Genomic DNA, 16,987 nt, shown 5'->3' on the forward strand with positions numbered 1-16,987 from the left:
GCGCCGTGCTGGAGCGCTCGGCTGCCGACCCCGCTGGCACCAGAGCTGCTCACCTCAGTGACTGAGATACTTTGAAATGGGAGAAGAACAAGCAGCCACAATGACTGTTACCTCCCAGTAGGTCTCTGGTCACGCAGGTGGGAATGAACCGAGGTCATCTGGGGAAGGCAAATGCAATGCCATGTCTTTCCTGGAGTCTGACACCAAAATAGCTGCCCAGCTCTCTAACAAGGGAATAACATCAAAGTAAAAGCTTTGGGAGTTTCCTCCAGCTGATCAACCTGTTAAATCCAGACAGCTGAGGAGAAGGACAGTGAAGCTCCATCAGATGCCCTTCACTGACCAGTTTCAGCAGAAGACAAAACCACTCAGAACCACTGCCTGCAGCAGCAATGCAACTGTGCCAAGAGGTGTTAAGAGAAAAGGGGGACACACACTAGTTGAAACAGACAATCCAAGTACCCAGGAAAGGGCAGGGATTACGTGAACCTGGTAACCCATGACAGGGGATACAACAGCTTTTATTATTGCCCACATTTCACGTGTTCACTTACTGCTGTCCAGACATGACAGACACCAGCAACTTCTGTGAATGCTTGTGGGAGCATGTCCTGCTGTAACAGGAGAGGTACCAACTCCATTTCAGCCTGAGCTTGCTCCGTAACACACCAAGATAGATCCCACACGGAAAGGAAACAGTTCAGGAGTTGCATGGATGGGCTGAATGTCAAAGCAAAGGAAATACAGCTTATGGTACGTGCAATCCAGGCACATTATACCCTCTTTGAAAGCCACTCTCCCATTGTTATTTAACATCCTGCAAATTTCAGCCAGAGACGCAGTCTCCCATCCGCGCCCCAAACTGGCCTGGGAATGGCTGGGAAGAAGAAAGGGAGCTTGAAATGAACTGTGGAAAGATTTAAGTGCTCTAACTGCTGCTTTCCAATACAATTTTCCACTTGGGGCAGGGGAAGGGAAGGAGAGCCTGACAGCAGTTTAGAGCCAGTCACAATTGTGACAGGTTCTTCTTTTCCATTTCCAACCAGCTCACAGGCAGAAGGAGCACTTTAACTTCCATTAATTATCACAGCCTTATTCCAGCCCAGGGCTTCAGAGCAGCAGTGGTGAACTGTTAGAACAAGTCAGGAGTGGGTTCTGCCTCAAACTGTGCTATTCAGCTTAGTGCAGCAAAACTCTGCCATTCATGGGAGCAAAAACCACTCCAGCTTCTCCTGTTTGCAGCTAAGGGCATGTCCCATAGGCAGCACCACCACTACCAGAGAAGAGGATCATACAAACAAATTCTTGCACTCCAGACTCTGAAAAAGGTTAAGAGCTATTTAACAGACAGATCTGTTGCACACCCGAGCCGTACAAACACAAAAAAAGGAGCTTAACAAAGGAATACATCACTTCTGCCTCCTCTCTGGCTATCAGAGACTCCTGCTGTAACTCTACCACCACATCAAATTTATTGCATTTATCAGTACTGATCATAGGGTATGTAGCTTGAAAGTGTACATGTGGTGTTTAGGGAGACACAGACAGCTTGAATACACACAGCCCTCATATAATTGGGAAAAATTATTATGAAATATTGCTATGCGGTTTCTCTCTCTGCTTGGCTTCATTACAAACTATCAAAGATCATTATAAAAAAAAACAGCTGTAAGTGAGATGTGCCTGTGCAGGCACCAAGCGTGCCCTAGCTCAGCATTTCAGCCCACGCTACCCCCTGTCCCTTCCTGCTCCTCTGCCAACCGGGCTGATCCACCTTCAGCTGGTCTGCCCTGCCAAGACCCAGCCCTTGCTCCCACCCACTCCCAGCACCTGGCTGCAGGTACCATCCTTTCCTGCTCAGTGATGACAAGATGTGTCATTACCCCTTTCCCGGTGACACAAGACCTTTGCAGAGCTACCCTCTGACACTCGTGGCTTGCAAATGGCTCACAGATATTTTTAGGATTACTCTTTAGCACTGAATAATGAAAGGAGGGAGATGCTGCCACTGGACATGGCCAGAGCTCTTCCCGGCTGCCCCACAGTCACACCAGGAGATGCTGGTGAGCAGCTGTCTTGGGATTCAGGTGCTTCGTGGCTCTGAGCCAAAAACATGCCCAGCCACAAGCAAGGCAGCCCTTTCCCCACCTTCCCCGCCTGGAACAGCTGATGGGCTCTACCGTGGCAAACTGACCAGTATACAGCAGGTACAGAGCAAGGCAGTGTGCCTGCGTGTACACAGGCACGTAGTAAAGGAGGAAAGAGGCTGAAAATTCAGATTTAGAGTGACTGGGACATACTGTGCCAGGACGCTGAGGTTCACACAGCAGCAGCCATCGGGCAGCTCCACATTCAGCTCTGAGTCACACAGGAACCAGCCTGGGGAGCAATTACTGGTGTACAAATGCTCTTGAGCTGCAACAAAAGGATGGCAAGGAGCTTCCCATCAAAAACCCTTTAAGTCTTTACCTCCCCTCCTTAAGCTTGGGAGGATAATTCCTCCTGCTTAGACAAGCCATGCCTCAGCAGAGCTTCTGCTGGGGGGCATGAGATACTGGAGAGGCAGCATCCAGTGACATGAATCAGGGGTGAGCAGCAGCTACCGCAGCACAGCAGCTCTGCCCTGTCAGCATCACCCTGCACCCCTGCCAGCACTTGTGACTGCAGGAACTACGCTCGGTTACAAACAAGCTGTTCCTCTAATTCAGCCCTCCTGATTCCTCTGTTAAAGATTTTCCTGAAATTATCTGGGGCTTTGACTAGCCAAATGCACTTTTACATATGACTTCAGTCCTTTAGCTGCCACTGCACTGCAAGCCAAGCCTGTGCTACTGAGAGCCACGCAGCAGGAGGAAGAAAAAAACCCCACCTGCTCCAAAAAACAGGTCTGCAGCCCTAACAAGCTCCCCACACCTCAGTCTTTCCCCCTGCATCATCACACACACACACAAGCTTTTTATTCTAGCAACCCCATAGACTACCCTAGGACTGAATGGGAAAAACATAACAGCAAGTGCACGCCTAGATGTTCATTTTGTATGTGCTGACAGTCTCACTTTAATCCTGCTTTCCATGTTTAAAGTGTTAATGGGAACCTTGATGCATTTCAGAGGGCATGTGCATGGATAGAAAATAGATGCATGAGTCTAAAACCCTGCTCCCAGATTTCATATCAAGTGCCTATTTGTTTATATCCGTATGATACAATCTTTATAAAAGCAATCAACCACCACCAAAAGGAGATGTTTCAATATCTGCACAGCCTTCACACAGACTAGCATTAGGTTTGCTTTTATGATGCAGAATAATATAATGGATTCCTTCCACAAGTTCCCAAATGTTGTTATTAAGTATTGCTTCTCTAATAAAATATGCTGCAACATTCAGTAGTACATGATGTGGCATTTACACAAGTCTTCTCTCTATATAGGACTTGCTGGCTTTTAAACAAATCTGTCTTTTCTATACACCACAGAAGCACAAGATGAGTAATTATGTTCTCTGCTTAATAATGTTTTTGCACTGGCCAATTTAACAGCTAATCTCCACAAACCTCTGAGATAGTCCCCCAGCAGCTACATTTGCATGTTGTAATCAAGTCTTGCTATTAAATCATACTTTGCAACAATAGCTGAGCTGTCAACTACTAGCAGCAGCTCTCGCACCGGCACCGTGCAGGCGAAAGCCCTGGATAAACATGCACAAAGCCACACCACTCTGCCAGCTAAGAGAGCATCCCTTCACACTTTTGGGAGCTTGGGAACAGCTGCACCCACCATGGATCTTAGGACAAGCACCCTGCTTCCCGGAGTGGTCAGTCAGCTTGCAGGTTGTTTTCTCCAGGCCTGCATGATGCACTCTGCAGTGGTACACAGCCAAACTGGTTTGGCTGTTGCGCTGTGTCTTACTCCTCAGGCTGCCTTCTACGGTGTCCTTGAAAAATTGAATGCTCTGGATGGAACAGAGAGATCCCTCCATTGCAAAGGTTCCCCTCTTGGCTGCATGGAACAGCTTGTGGAGCCATGCCATGAACCAGAGCACTGCAACCTTCAGGGTTAACTACCTTCCTTGAAAATACCCTGCCCAATTTTCTGGTTTCTTTGCTGTCCTTGTTGATCACAGTCCAGCATGAAGATGGGGCTGAGAGAGAAAGCAGGCCAGCACTTGTTCAGTTAAATGTCCCTGTTAGTGCCATCATATTTTGGCTGTGGAGCCTGGGAATTGCTAGTGCCACGCACAGCATGAAGCAGATCTTTGATCATCCTCTACTGACTTCTACCAGGGACTGATCCCCTGTTCCTCACTATCCCATTCACCTTTCAAAAAACTCATCCCCAAAGAGATCCATATGCCCCCGATTAGCTCAGCACCATACTCCTGTTTCTCTATATTCACCGAAGCAACATGTCCCTTCTCCTCCGCTTTCCCACAACCTCAGTTTTCTCTCAATGGGGACAGGAACTGTGAAGATCTGAGTGACCCAAATGCATCTGTCAAATAACTGCACCAGGAGGCAATTCCGATGAAATCCCTGCAGCAAACAACACTGTACTGGTCCAGGCTGTTATTGGTGCTGAACACTCTTGCTCTGAAGCAGATTCTGCCTCTCTGCACTCCCCCGCAACATGCTGCAAGTGTGCAGTAAATAGCAGAGCCCCTGTTGAATGCCACCTTTTGCAGTGGCTGTACCACAAGGCAGTTTCAGCACAGCGATACAGATCAGCTGCAGCCTGGCCGCATCAATGATGTCTTTCTCTCCTAATGATTCTTCCTATGCATTAGCACATTTATTTCTACCTTGCCCTGTACTTACCATTTATCCAGAAATCTGACAAGGTCTCCTTCTTTTAACATGGGGAAAGAGGAAAAGGAGAATTTCTTGCTGGAATCGGCTCATTCTGTGAAAGCAGACAGATCAATCTAGATTCAATCTGCCTTGCTAATTGTTGGGGGCTGGAGAAGTGACCCCGGGCTGGCATGGCTGGAAGAGAGCGTGCAAGCATGGGCAGCCTACTCCCAGCCTCTCCTGCTTTTTCCTGCAAACAAGTCACACCAAATCTCTCTGAGTGTGGTGGATGCTGCCTGCTCCCCTGGAACCTTGTGCCCAGCCCCACATCACTAGGTAAGTGGCACTGCACCAGACCATGTCTGTCTGGCAGCAAAGACTACAAATGAGCACTGAGTTAAATAAAGCATGAAAAACTCATTAATAAGATGACTTCTCCAACAGGTGCCCTGTTTTACTGCAACAGAGCTGCCTCCCCACTTCTCTAGGTCCTGTTTGAACACAGTCCTTCCCAAGGGTACTTCCAGTGGGGCTAAGCCAGCATGGCCTTTCTTGTCTGCCAGGACAACTGCACACGTAGCTGCTCACTAACCTGATTATGTTGAGATGAGTAGGATTTGTATCACCTCTTTTACTATATCAAGCTGTTTAACCTGGACTGTCTGAGCAAAATGAGATTATGCCAGAGATGCAACATGTGCAAAAGCTCTCTGCTGGGGCTGGCTTTCACCAGGGGGGTAGGGGATGTGACGAGCAGTTAGTATGTCGGTCTCTGCTCAGCTCAGTCGGAGGTGGAAAGAAATATCTGCCAGCAGCCCACAAGGAGGCAAGAGCTCTGCTGAATGAGGCAGGAGCAAGCAGCAATCCGATCAGAGAGAGATGCTCAGTAACAGTTAATCACTGCTGTGTCCAAGTGTTAAAGTTAATGGAGGAGCAGGAGGGTAGAGAGCAAGGAGGGAGGGAGGGGAAGCGGGGATACCGGCTCAAGAGGCCAGTGCTGACACCAGCACGGCCCCACAGAAGCAGTAAAGCCAGACAAGACCTTACTCAAGCTACAACTCAGGCAGGGCTCTGCACCACACACGGGCAGGCAGGCCTGCCTGCACCAGCCAAACGAAGTGTGGCAGGTAATCATGCCCAAGGCAGCAGAGCTTTGCAGTAACTGAGACTTGAGTGGCAACAATAAAAGTTCACTTCCCTCTATTCCCTCCTGTTCGATGATTGCAAAGTGCTTTATAAATGCTAATAAAAAAGTCCCAGAGGACTCTTGCTCTTTCCTGCTTTACACGCGGTGGTGGAGCAGAGACAGGCAATGTGACTTGTCAGTGACCATGCAAGGGACAGTCTGAGTTGGGAGCTGACCCTGAACCTCCTACCCTGCTTGTGGTGAGCTGGTCAGGGGTCCAGTGGGGCCACCAGAGAACAGGACATTTCCAGAGAGGCCAACAGAGGTGGAAAATCTTGCAGGACATCTTGGTCAATAATGATGCTGCTCATTTAAGAGTGCTTCTGCTCACCGGCCCCATTTTAGATGAGACAGGTGAAGGACACAGAATTTAAGATGTTCAAAGCTGATCTGAGGAATTTAGAACCATCTCCCATTAATATTAATGGAAACATTAATGCAAAGTACACTCAGTTCCTCAAGCAGGTTCTTTCCAAGCAAGATCTTTCCATTAACTTGAAAGGAAGTTGTGCCCAAATCCTCTTACATCGCTGGGAACGTCTCCGACGATACAGGCAAAGTCAGGTTACAAATCCATTAGGCTCCAGATTGACTAATGCATGGCAAATTGACAGAGGTGAAAGTGCTAAGCTGTAACAGGAACCCTGCTCAGGGTGACCTTGACATGGTGAGGTGCTGAGCACAAAAAACATGCTTGTGATTTGAAGCTCCTATTTTTGATGGAAAAGCAGGGAGGTGTGGAGGGAACAGAATCTATTGCCAGACTGATATAGCTGCTCTGAATTGTGGAGAAAAAAAAAAAAAAAAAAGAAAAAAAAGAAAAAGCAGCAGGACCCAGAGCAAAGCACAGCAGTAGCTAGAAAAGTAGAACTGCTCACGCTTGCTGCTCAGGAGGGGGTAAGGAGAGATGCTTCCACTCTCACCCTCTGGTTTGTGACGACATGACTTCAAACAATAAGGTACATTGAACAGTCAGCTCAGCAGAGTACATGTACATAGAGAGAGGGCAGGACTCAAAGCAAATGCCCTGTTCTTCCAGGCCCAGCAGCTGGCAAACCCCAGCTTTGCGAAGAAGCCAGTGGTGTCAGTGCAAAGCTGATCCTTTACATTAATGCAGTCTCGTGTGCCAGGAATTTTAGACCAAGAGAATTATTCCAGCAGCTGACCTCCTGTGCCTGGAGGGCTTCAGGTAGCTACTGCTCTGTTAAATCCACTGACTTGTAGGTTCTAAGACACCTTCCAAAAGCGCACTTGTCCTTGAGAGATGGAGAATTTCCTGGTCTTCTCTTTGGACATTTTGCCACTGGTTAATCTCTCATGCCTTTCAAATGCATGTTTTATTTCTAGTCTGAATGCTTCAGCTTTCATCCAGTAGTTCTTTACAAGAGAGCAATCCCAGCTGGCTGACAATCCACCCGGTTACTCCAGCTTACATTGCTGATCCCCTGGGGAACAAAGGTACTTAGTGCTGAACAGACCGTAGAGGTCCTGCCCACGGCAAACTGAAAGCCCTCGCTCTCTCCAGGCAGAAAGCACAGATCAAACAGCAGGCTGGCGAGCAGGACTGGGAGGTCTATCTCCAGGCTGAGCAACCTTCACCACCTCCAGCACAACACATGCTCTGAGTACTCAGCATCCCCTTCATCATCTTTGGTCTTACTCCGGTCTGCCACTGCACGCAACTTTCCAGCATTAGTTTGTACCCAAAGCACATCCTAACAGCGCAAAAGGCGGTGGCACATGGACTTGCCCACTGGTTCCAGTGCTCCCTGCTTGTAACATCACAGGGTGGACAGCAAAACATACACCTGGCAGAAAATTCGCTTTGCACTATGACTATACATTCAAGGACACAGTGAGCCGTAAGAAGGACTCCTTTTCCATATTTGTTACAAAAAATTATGCCTACGACTCCTGCTGGGAGAGGGACGGCTAGGGCTTCTGTTGATTTTCTAGCCAGATCTCAGCTCTGGAGAGGGTCTTCCTCAACATAAAATCAATCCAGTGGCTTGGGTTCAAGATGAAACTGAGAGGTGCTTCTTGTGAAGGACAACTACTCGCTCTTTCCCACGCCAGATCTGTCCTCTCCCATGTACCTAAGGGCTAATCAGAGACTTGTCTGATTCAGGGCTACTAACAAAACCCAGATCCATAGGTTAGCAGTTCTAGTCCAGATATAGCTCACTGCCTTGGGCATTAGTCAGACATATATAGGCCAGGGAAATGGTGCTGAAACGCTGCTGAGGGCTTCCAAACATATTGTTAAGCAAATGGATATGTAAACAGATCTCCAGGGATGACACATGGAGACAGCATCTCAGACTCAATTAGGTGAGCAAATCAGCTGCAATCGTATTTGACCGGCACCAAATACCCAGACATTTAACACTGACACAAAGAGGTTTTACAGCTCCTCTCCAAGCAAACGCTCTGAAACAGATAAGACAACAAACTCCCCCGATTCAACCCAGGGAGAGCAAGGAGGTCCTGCATTCACCCAGGTTTAAGAACCCAGTCCTTCCTCCTCCTTGAGGGTGGGAACACACATTGACTGCCCTCATACCCTGTTGTTCAAGGATTTAGACAGCATGCTACTGGTCAGTGCGGGGTATTGTGTAGGCCACCAAAGAAGGCTTCAAAAGTTCATTTGGAAGGGGTCAGCTAATCTTCAAATCCCATCTGATTGCTCAGGGGAAAGGCGGGTCCTCCTTGATTACCTTTTCCATTTGCAGCCCCCATAACGTACTGACACTCCAAGGAGGTGGCAGTCACTATTTCTACAGCACTGGTGGTTTGGAAACCTGTTATTAAGCAGCAGGGTGGCACGAGGAGGCAGGTCTGTGTCAAGAAAAGCGGCCAAGTAGTACCTGGGCAGAGCTTTTTGCAAGAGCCCTTCTTCCTCACCTAGAAACGGCCATAAGTTCCCTTCTGCAAGGAAAGAACAACTCTGCCCCTCAAAGTCTCAAGTGACAAAGGCTATTTTGCAGCATATGTCCCAGCAGCCTTTGGTTGTGGCATACAGAAAACTGAGCTCATACCTTAGGCAAGAAGGATTACGTATCTTTTGAAGTTTTAAAGGTCAATCTCCAGATATATTCTCCTGGACAATTAACTCTAACTGAAACCAGTACCAAAACCAGGAGGACTGTTTTTTCTCCACATACAATGGCAGAATAATTCACCAGCCTCACAAGGCCAACTCCAGGGCTTACCCTTTGACAGGTGAACGATATGCATCACCTACTGACTTGGGCAAAGTTTAGTACAAGTCAAACAAAAACCAAGACGTGGAATCAAAGGAAAAACTCCAGCCACCTTCGTCTTCTCTTTTGTAGACTACATCTTCTGGGCAGTGCTAACTCATGCCATGGCTTGCATTTTGCTTCCAATCCTATTCTCATCTACACAGACACCACTTCCACCGGAGCTCAGTAGTGTTTTAAGCCCAGCAGGGACTGGCTTAGTCTTAAACCCAGGAGGTGGCTTACAATCAAAGTGGTGGTATTCCTTCTCAGCAATGAAAATGCAGGCTTACTTACCCCAACTGCCTCTTATGCTTTTCTGTGGCCTGCAAAGACAGCTAAACCCTGCCACAGCTCACCGGTAAAGAGCCACGGGGCAGCTCAGCTACTTGCAACCCAACAAGGACTTGGGCAATGCTTGCAGAAAGCTAGCGATGTGCAGAGATGGGCCCACAAAAACTGCAGTGCAGCGGGGTGTGCTTTGTCCCAGCTAAGCTACCTTGTCCAGCGAGGCACCCTAAAGTGAAAATCCCACCCTGGAGAATTTGACATTGGCTGGCAGATCCATTTCTAGAAATTGAATTAATTTTATTTTGATCTGAAATCTAAACAAGGCACTTCGTAAGCTTCAGGTGAATAACTGCTACTAAGACAGCACCCATCCAAGTCTGTGATGTCAGGGGATTATATGTATATGGATTTCCCCCATGAAATCCCAGTCTGCCAGACAAGACAAACAAAAGAAGATGTCACCTTCGGAGACTTCCCTGGCCATGCAGGTCAGAGCATGTATTTGCTGATCACTCACCAGAAAATCAGATGCCATAAGGGGAGACGACCACATCCTTTACAACAATACAAGCAGTGATGCTTGGCTGGGATGCATGCCATGAAACAACCATGTAATAAGGCAGGTCAAGCACTCAGTGACTGTGTGAGCTGTGCAGCAGCTCCTTGTACAAACAACCGACTCTGCAAGCCTCAGTTTCTCATAAGGAACAAAACATACTACCGTAAACCTGCTAGCTCATTGCAAAGCAACCAGGTCCATGCTAAAGTCCAGTACGTGAGCTGTACACTTGGGAAGTACATCTGAAAACAAATCAAGTTATGTTATGTCAGTCTCTTTACATATTTTACTCCTAGCACTCCCAGTCAACAGTTCTAGAAAAGAAGAATAAACTCCAAACAATTCTGGTTTGCTCTATTCAGAAAAATAAGCTCCCCCCCCCCTGCAAACCTCCACCCAAGCTCTGTTTACACCAAACCCGCTGCAGCCCTGAATGGCAGCAATAAATGGAGTGAGCTAATGTGTTAGTGACAAATAACCTGTTCAAACAATTCAAGCATAATTATAGGCTGGCTCTCCTGATGTAATGTTAGGTACATCACTGCAGATATTACATTCACCTTATGAAAAGATTACACAGAGGAGCTCAGTTGGTAACCCAAACAGTATTATATATCATGAGCTTGTCAGCATCAGGAGTGCATGCACCCTGGCATTTGAAGTCCCGGTGTTTTAAGTGATAATCCAATGTACCAGGCATCATTGATCTCTATATAAAAGGGGGCACCACTTTTCCTTTCAACTGGAGCTATTTTTCACTTCTCATCCTGAAGAGTTGTGTGGTGCTGCCCGCAAGTGGCTACACTGCACAGCAGCTCTATCTGTAGCATTCTGGGTCCCTGGAGAGAAAAAATGATCAATACTCCAACGCTGCTTTTGTAAGAGGTCTCTAAGTGCTTCCATGCGAGATGCTGCTCCTCTGGGTTTAGAAATTACTCTGAAGAGAACATGAAAGCCCCCACTGCAAATTCATACTCCTGACACAAATCCCAGCTGCAGCAAGGAATTAAAATGAAACACATTGGCGAGCTGCAAGCTGGTCTATTGGCAAAGATGGTGCCTGTGATGTGGGGAAGGGACCTCAAAAAGAGACCAGTACCTGGCGGCTTAGGGAGCAGGAAAACCATGCTGTAGAGGAGAACCAGCTGGGGACAAGAAAGCATCTGCAGATATGGCCCACATAACAGGATGAATCTTGACAGGGATTTATAGCTCCTTGGTGGGTCTGGGATGGCAGGGACCCCAAGCACTCCATCATCTGAGAAAAGTGACAGTAATCAGAGAGTCTTGGGAGGGAAGACAAAGGCATTTGAAGGATCAGGCTTGCTGTGGGTAGGTGAGCAGAGCCTAGGAGGTCTGCAGAGAAGTGTCTGGACAGTGACAACAAATGCAGAAAATGGCCTAAACCTTCTATTGCTGGCATACAGCCAGAAGATACTAAACTTCTTGCAATTAACTTCTTCCAGGGGGATCTCAGGTTGGCTTTGGCTCTTCCTGCATGCGTGCTGGAATAACTCCTTCACGATCATCTGTAACCCTTATTGATCTCATCTTTCCTGCTGCCTGGCAGCCCAGGAGAGTAGGTCCAGTCATGCTGGGCACACTTCAGAGCGGGTAGCCAGCACTTCCCCAGCATAGCCGGTACCATATTCCTAGATCAGGGACTGGCGAGTGCATGTTGTAAGATGGGATTCATGAGCCATGGTGGCTGTGAATGGCCTTGATGGTCTTTTACTGCCTGGCTGGGTTTTGCAATCGGATCCTGTGCAGGGCCAGAGAAACCCAGCCTGTGCAGAGGCAGCGGCAGAAAGCCAGTCCCACCCTCAACACCTGACTTGCACTGCAGTCACACCATGGGACGGCTGGCAGGGCTGTCCTCTCCTCAATGTGACTATTCTGGGGCCACATGAAGGCTGACAATATGCTCCTGTTCCGAACGTCACCCAGCACACATCACCAGCCATCCCCATGTCACAGCACAGTGCTCCTGTCGCAGGACAGCCATCCCACAGCAGCCTGGTGCAGCAGCCCGGTGCTCTGTTGATTATGCTGACTGATCTCCGCTAAGGAGAATTTAAGTAACATGGCTTAAAAATGAGAAAGCAGACTGCTTGCTTCTGCGTGAGGTCAAGTAATTTCCTCTGGGGCCAGGAAAGATTGAAGGGCTGGGAAGGACTGGCAGCCAAGGAGATGAGAGTGTCTGGGTCTGAGCAAGGAAAAAGGGGAGAAGTGATGTCCCCTGGTCTCACCCCTGTGACTGCAGGGGCAGTGACAGTTTCTTTCCTCCATACAGCTCCAAGTACAGCACTGGGATTGCTACTGGGACTATCAAGTGCCATCAGATACCAATATATTATAGCAGGGTTGGAGGGGGAGCAGCTGGCTGCTCAGCACCTCTTCTGGTCTCAATCCAAGGCTCCCAAAGCTGTGCTGAGTCCGATCTCCCCAAAATGTTCAGCCCCCAGGGTGTGACAGTGGAGCAGGCACCTGGAGAGCATTGTGCCTGCAAATGCTGCTGCAGGCAGGCAGGCAATGGGAAGCTGCCAGGAGTGGGCAAAAATTCCTTGGCAGGGTTTTATCATTTTAAAGGGAACAAATTCCAATTTATTGCCCCTGTAAGAGCCTGCATGGTACTTGCACTTCTAGCCTAAGCAATAGAAATTTTAATTGCTCTGGTAATTACACTTTCAGCAATGCTGTGGTCCTTTGTTCTGCAAGTGGGAGGCCAGTATCTGCTGTTCTCCGGTGGCCCCGTCTGGCTGCAGCTTGGAACAGCATTTGCCACTAGGAGGGGAAGGGACACTCATCCAAGTGACCACGGTGACACTGAGCCTTGCTATGCACAGCCCCAGTCACACAGATCTCCGGGGCACTGGGCACACTCCCCAGGCCGGAATGGGTTCCTGTCAACCAGGACCACCTCAGCTTCCTCCTACTAAAGCTGCTACTCGAGAGCTTCACACATCTGTGCTCCTGCTGCAGGTCTGTCCCTGGCACAGGTCCCAGCTGAGGATGCTGGGCTCCAGGGTGCACATTTCCAGTCCTTCCCATGTGTGAGCTTGCAGTGTGTCACCAGCATTTCTTCTCTAGGATGTAAATGGCTCCAAAACATAGTGCAGACACAAACATACATTGCTTTAACTCCTAGATATGTCTTTAGAAGGATGCAGAAGAGTTGTTAATCCTTTGGGTCCTGGTGAATACTGTCAAAGCCTGACTAGGCTTGGGAGAACACAAGGCCTACAATTTATCCTGGGAAATTGCTGACGAAAAGTTATGACAACTGCCATGCTATTGTATGGATAAAAAATTTACCCTATGAAAGGCCCAGTGCTTGAGAAGTATGGTCTCTGCCTCACTGAGCAGGAGCCACATCTGGTGCTTCACTATGCTATTCAAAGCAATGTCCTGCTGCCAATAAAGCTGCAGTGCACACAAGCTCCTCCAAAATCACCAAGAGTACAACCAGAACTGAGCACACGTTTGGCTCAAGGGCACTTTACCTGCAAGAATACGCCCTGAGAAATGGGATCTTGCTCCCCCCAGGTTGATCAAGCAAGCTACAAAATACAAAGCATGGGGCCCTGCAGGGAGATATAAATGCAGTTTGGATCTGTCAGACACGCACAAAGTCTGGGTTTACTTGCAATCCCACTCATTCTGCCCGCACCGTATTTTTCCAGCCCATGATCCTGGCTGGCATGGCTCGGCTCCCACGCTTGCCAGAAACGCAGGTCACAGCCATACATCCCTAAATCAAAAGCCGCCAACATGCTGCAGCTACTTTGTCACATGCTGGACCACTCACAGCTAAAAGCAAGGTTTCCAAGCGGAATTGCTATTGGCCTTAGTGCTTAAACAAAATAGCTCCACTCCCGTCCCCGGAGTTCCCTCGAACAATGGCACAAAACACCCGCTGGAGCCTGGGGAGAGGAGGGTCTGTAGTAGAAAAAAAGTGGCTGCTGATTTTTGAGATATACACCACACAATTAGAAACACTGCATCTATAAACATCCTTAACAAATCCCAACAGGTCTGGGGGGTTTCTTTTTTCTTTTCTTTGCTGTCCATTGTGTGCTGCCGCCTTTAAAAACCTCAAAAACAAACACTCTTCCCTTGTTGATTTTACGCTTTGGCACTGAACTACACGCTTCCCTATTAGCTTGGTGGTGCTGGAGGTACCGACTCCGCTCATCCACGCCTCTGGGGCTGCGATAGTTGGGATGGGACCATGTACCATGTGCTAACTGCCCATCCACAGGTGGGAAGGATTCTCCAAGAAATTATCTCCCTTCTTGTTTAAACACTGAGATTTCTCAACTTAGAAAGGGGTAGGTGCTGTTCGAAGATGTCCCTCTTCCTCTTCGGGCCTGTTCTTGTCAGTGTTTCAGAGCAGATCTAATTACCGGCTGTTCCATCCATTGACAGTTTCATATACTCTCCTTTTTTAGGTTAACCTTCAATAACTGGCAAGAAGCAGAACTATACGGGTGGAGGTAACAGGCTATGGATTTATGACATGCTGGTATTCAGGCAAAGTAACCCAGCACGAACACAGAAATATCCTAAACTGTGCTGCTGCTGTCAATTTGATAATGAGAAAGTGAATTGAAATAAAAACATCTTGGGTGCCAATTCACTACAGCAGCTAGTAAAAATAGGCAGAATACCTAGAAACTGAGGACTGTGCTCCAAATACATCCAAAGCTTGAATATCATATGGTACTTCATAAAAACAGAGCGTGTGGCTGCACTGGGGCTACAGTACCACAGTTGAAAGGCCACTCAGTGAACCCATGCATGAGCTTTAGCAGAGAGAATGGGGTGCTGTGTGTCTCTAGCTGAGCAGAGGTGAGGGCTGCCCTCTTCAGTGCTCTGCAGCCTTCGGATGCTTGCCCCCAGCCCATGTCACCTCAGCACAAAACAGTGCATGGTCTAAGTTGCAAACACCCCAGGGCAAAGCCTGGGTGAGTACTGCCAGAGCCCACAGTACCCAAGAGCTGGCCTTTTAGCCAAATAAAAACAGCTTTTAAATGCTGCAGAGAAAAGGGTGCTGCAGGGCCTCGTGCATTTCAAAGGATCTAGACTTTTCAGGAGCTGTTCCCAGTTTCAGGTCAAGCCTGAAGCCTGCTTTAATCTACTTTTAAGTGGTACAAGCAGTTGGAATCTCTCTGCCAGAAGGCAAGGCAGTCTCCTTTCAATGCACCTTCCCCTATCTGCTGCATGCAATCTTCTGAAGGACTTACTTGTTGCTGTCCCGGTACTGATAGATATAACAGCCTTGAGGCATCCCACTCTCCTGGTCCAAGGTAAACGAGAGCTTCAGCTGCAGGGAGGAGAGGGGGTAGGGGAGAATGAAAAGAGAAACAGAAAAAATAAAAGCAACATTTTAGGCTCTCAGTCATCACAGCAACTTCAAGTGAGGCTTGTGGGAGAAAGCTTAACTCACCGAGACTGACACGCAAACACCGTGGCCTGGAACATACCGCGGGGTTCCAAACCTCAGGGAAAAGTCACATGCGTTGCAGAAACCTCTTGCTTTTTCCACCCTCTGTTACTATAAAGTGTTCGTGGTTCTTCTGAAATGCATGGGTCATAACAGTTCACCCCTCCAAACCCACCCACGCACACCACCCTTCACCAAAGCAATTGCGGTTCCCCTCAGACACTAAAGAAATGAGTCTTCTCCATCGGTAGCTGTAGTTCCCACGAGTCTTTCTCTGAAAACTTTCCCAGCTCCATCTCGTTCCTCCAGTGCATTAGAACAGAGAAGAAACCACAGAGGGAAAGGTGACAGATTTTTCCTTCTGTGCAGAGTTATTAAAGAGCTGTTAGAAGGGTTTGCAGTTTGGATCCGTGTCCGGCAGGAGGCTATGATGTGACCTGGAAGCTGCTTTCTTTGCAGCTCCAAGAAGGCATTCGGCAAGGGTTTTCAGATTTCAAACACGGCTCATTTTATTTAAGGGGGAAAAATTAATCCTCTTTCAACAAGCAACAGAATGGTTCCACGGGAGACTTTTTTGTTGAAAATGTCTCCAGTGATTTTATAAGCTGAACTGCCTAGAAAACAGCACGGGGCTGAGCCTGCATGTGTGAGCAGCCCCTCATTCCCCAGAGGAAAGCTGGCCCCCAGACCAGTGTCCCACCAGCTCCTGCAGCCATGAGGTGCAGCCCCCGGGCTCTGCAAAAGGGCTGCAGACCCTGACCAGGAGCCAGGAGGCTGGGTGAGAGGGGCAGCATCCTTTGGAGGAAGCAGCTCTGGCCTTCAGGCTCTGACCGATTTGGCTTTTTGGGGGTCACGGAGATTACTAACAGCAGGGCTGCCACCACTGATGGATCACGCAAAACTCTTCAAACAGTCTGGGAACACCATCACAGGGCTAGAAGTTGAAGGAGGTTTTTTTATGATGAGCCCTACCTTTTTAAAAAGGGAAAGAAGGAGAGAGCAGTGTTGAGCCACTCCATTTGATCACAGACTCCTCTCCTCTGGGCTCCAAGGAAATTGCTAACTCAAATTAACAGCTTATTCAGGAATGAACACAGAATTAAAACATCTTTCTCCCGTAGGCTATTAAGAAACCCCATGTGCTGAATCATTAGATGGTGCACTCATTTTCCCTTCCCTAAAGAGCAGCAAAGTCATATGCTGTGCTCTCACTGACCCAAATAAAACCGCATACCATGAAATCATCAAAAAATTCACCATCTTGGATACCAAGTTAAGAACTGAGTACCAGACTGAGGCCAAATCCATCTGATCTCCCATGACTTCTGTGTCCCTAACTGTGTTAAGCCATTCTGAAACACAGGCTCCTGCAGCAGTGTGTAACACATGTATCCATGCTTTGCATGTCTCCATAGTACACGTATCACAATTCATACCGCTGTCCAGATGGCAACTTCTTACGTTCTCCACAACTCTC

At 48.1% G+C, this 16,987-nt stretch overlaps 1 protein-coding gene across 3 annotated transcripts in view; it reads right to left on the reverse strand.

Annotated features, from left to right (window-relative positions):
- The window catches only part of DIS3L2 (DIS3 like 3'-5' exoribonuclease 2), a 195,092-nt gene that overhangs the window by 28,293 nt on the left and 149,812 nt on the right, over nt 1-16,987 (reverse strand). For all 3 annotated transcript variants that reach the window (XM_080409894.1, XM_080409895.1, XM_080409896.1), the window contains one exon: nt 15,311-15,390. In XM_080409894.1, the coding sequence (XP_080266020.1) occupies nt 15,311-15,390 (80 nt within the window). The remainder of the gene's footprint in view (nt 1-15,310; nt 15,391-16,987) is intronic.

The sequence above is a fragment of the Falco punctatus genome (genome assembly GCF_963210335.1).
Source record: "Falco punctatus genome assembly, chromosome: 13".
In the NCBI taxonomy this organism is placed as follows: domain Eukaryota; kingdom Metazoa; phylum Chordata; class Aves; order Falconiformes; family Falconidae; genus Falco; species Falco punctatus.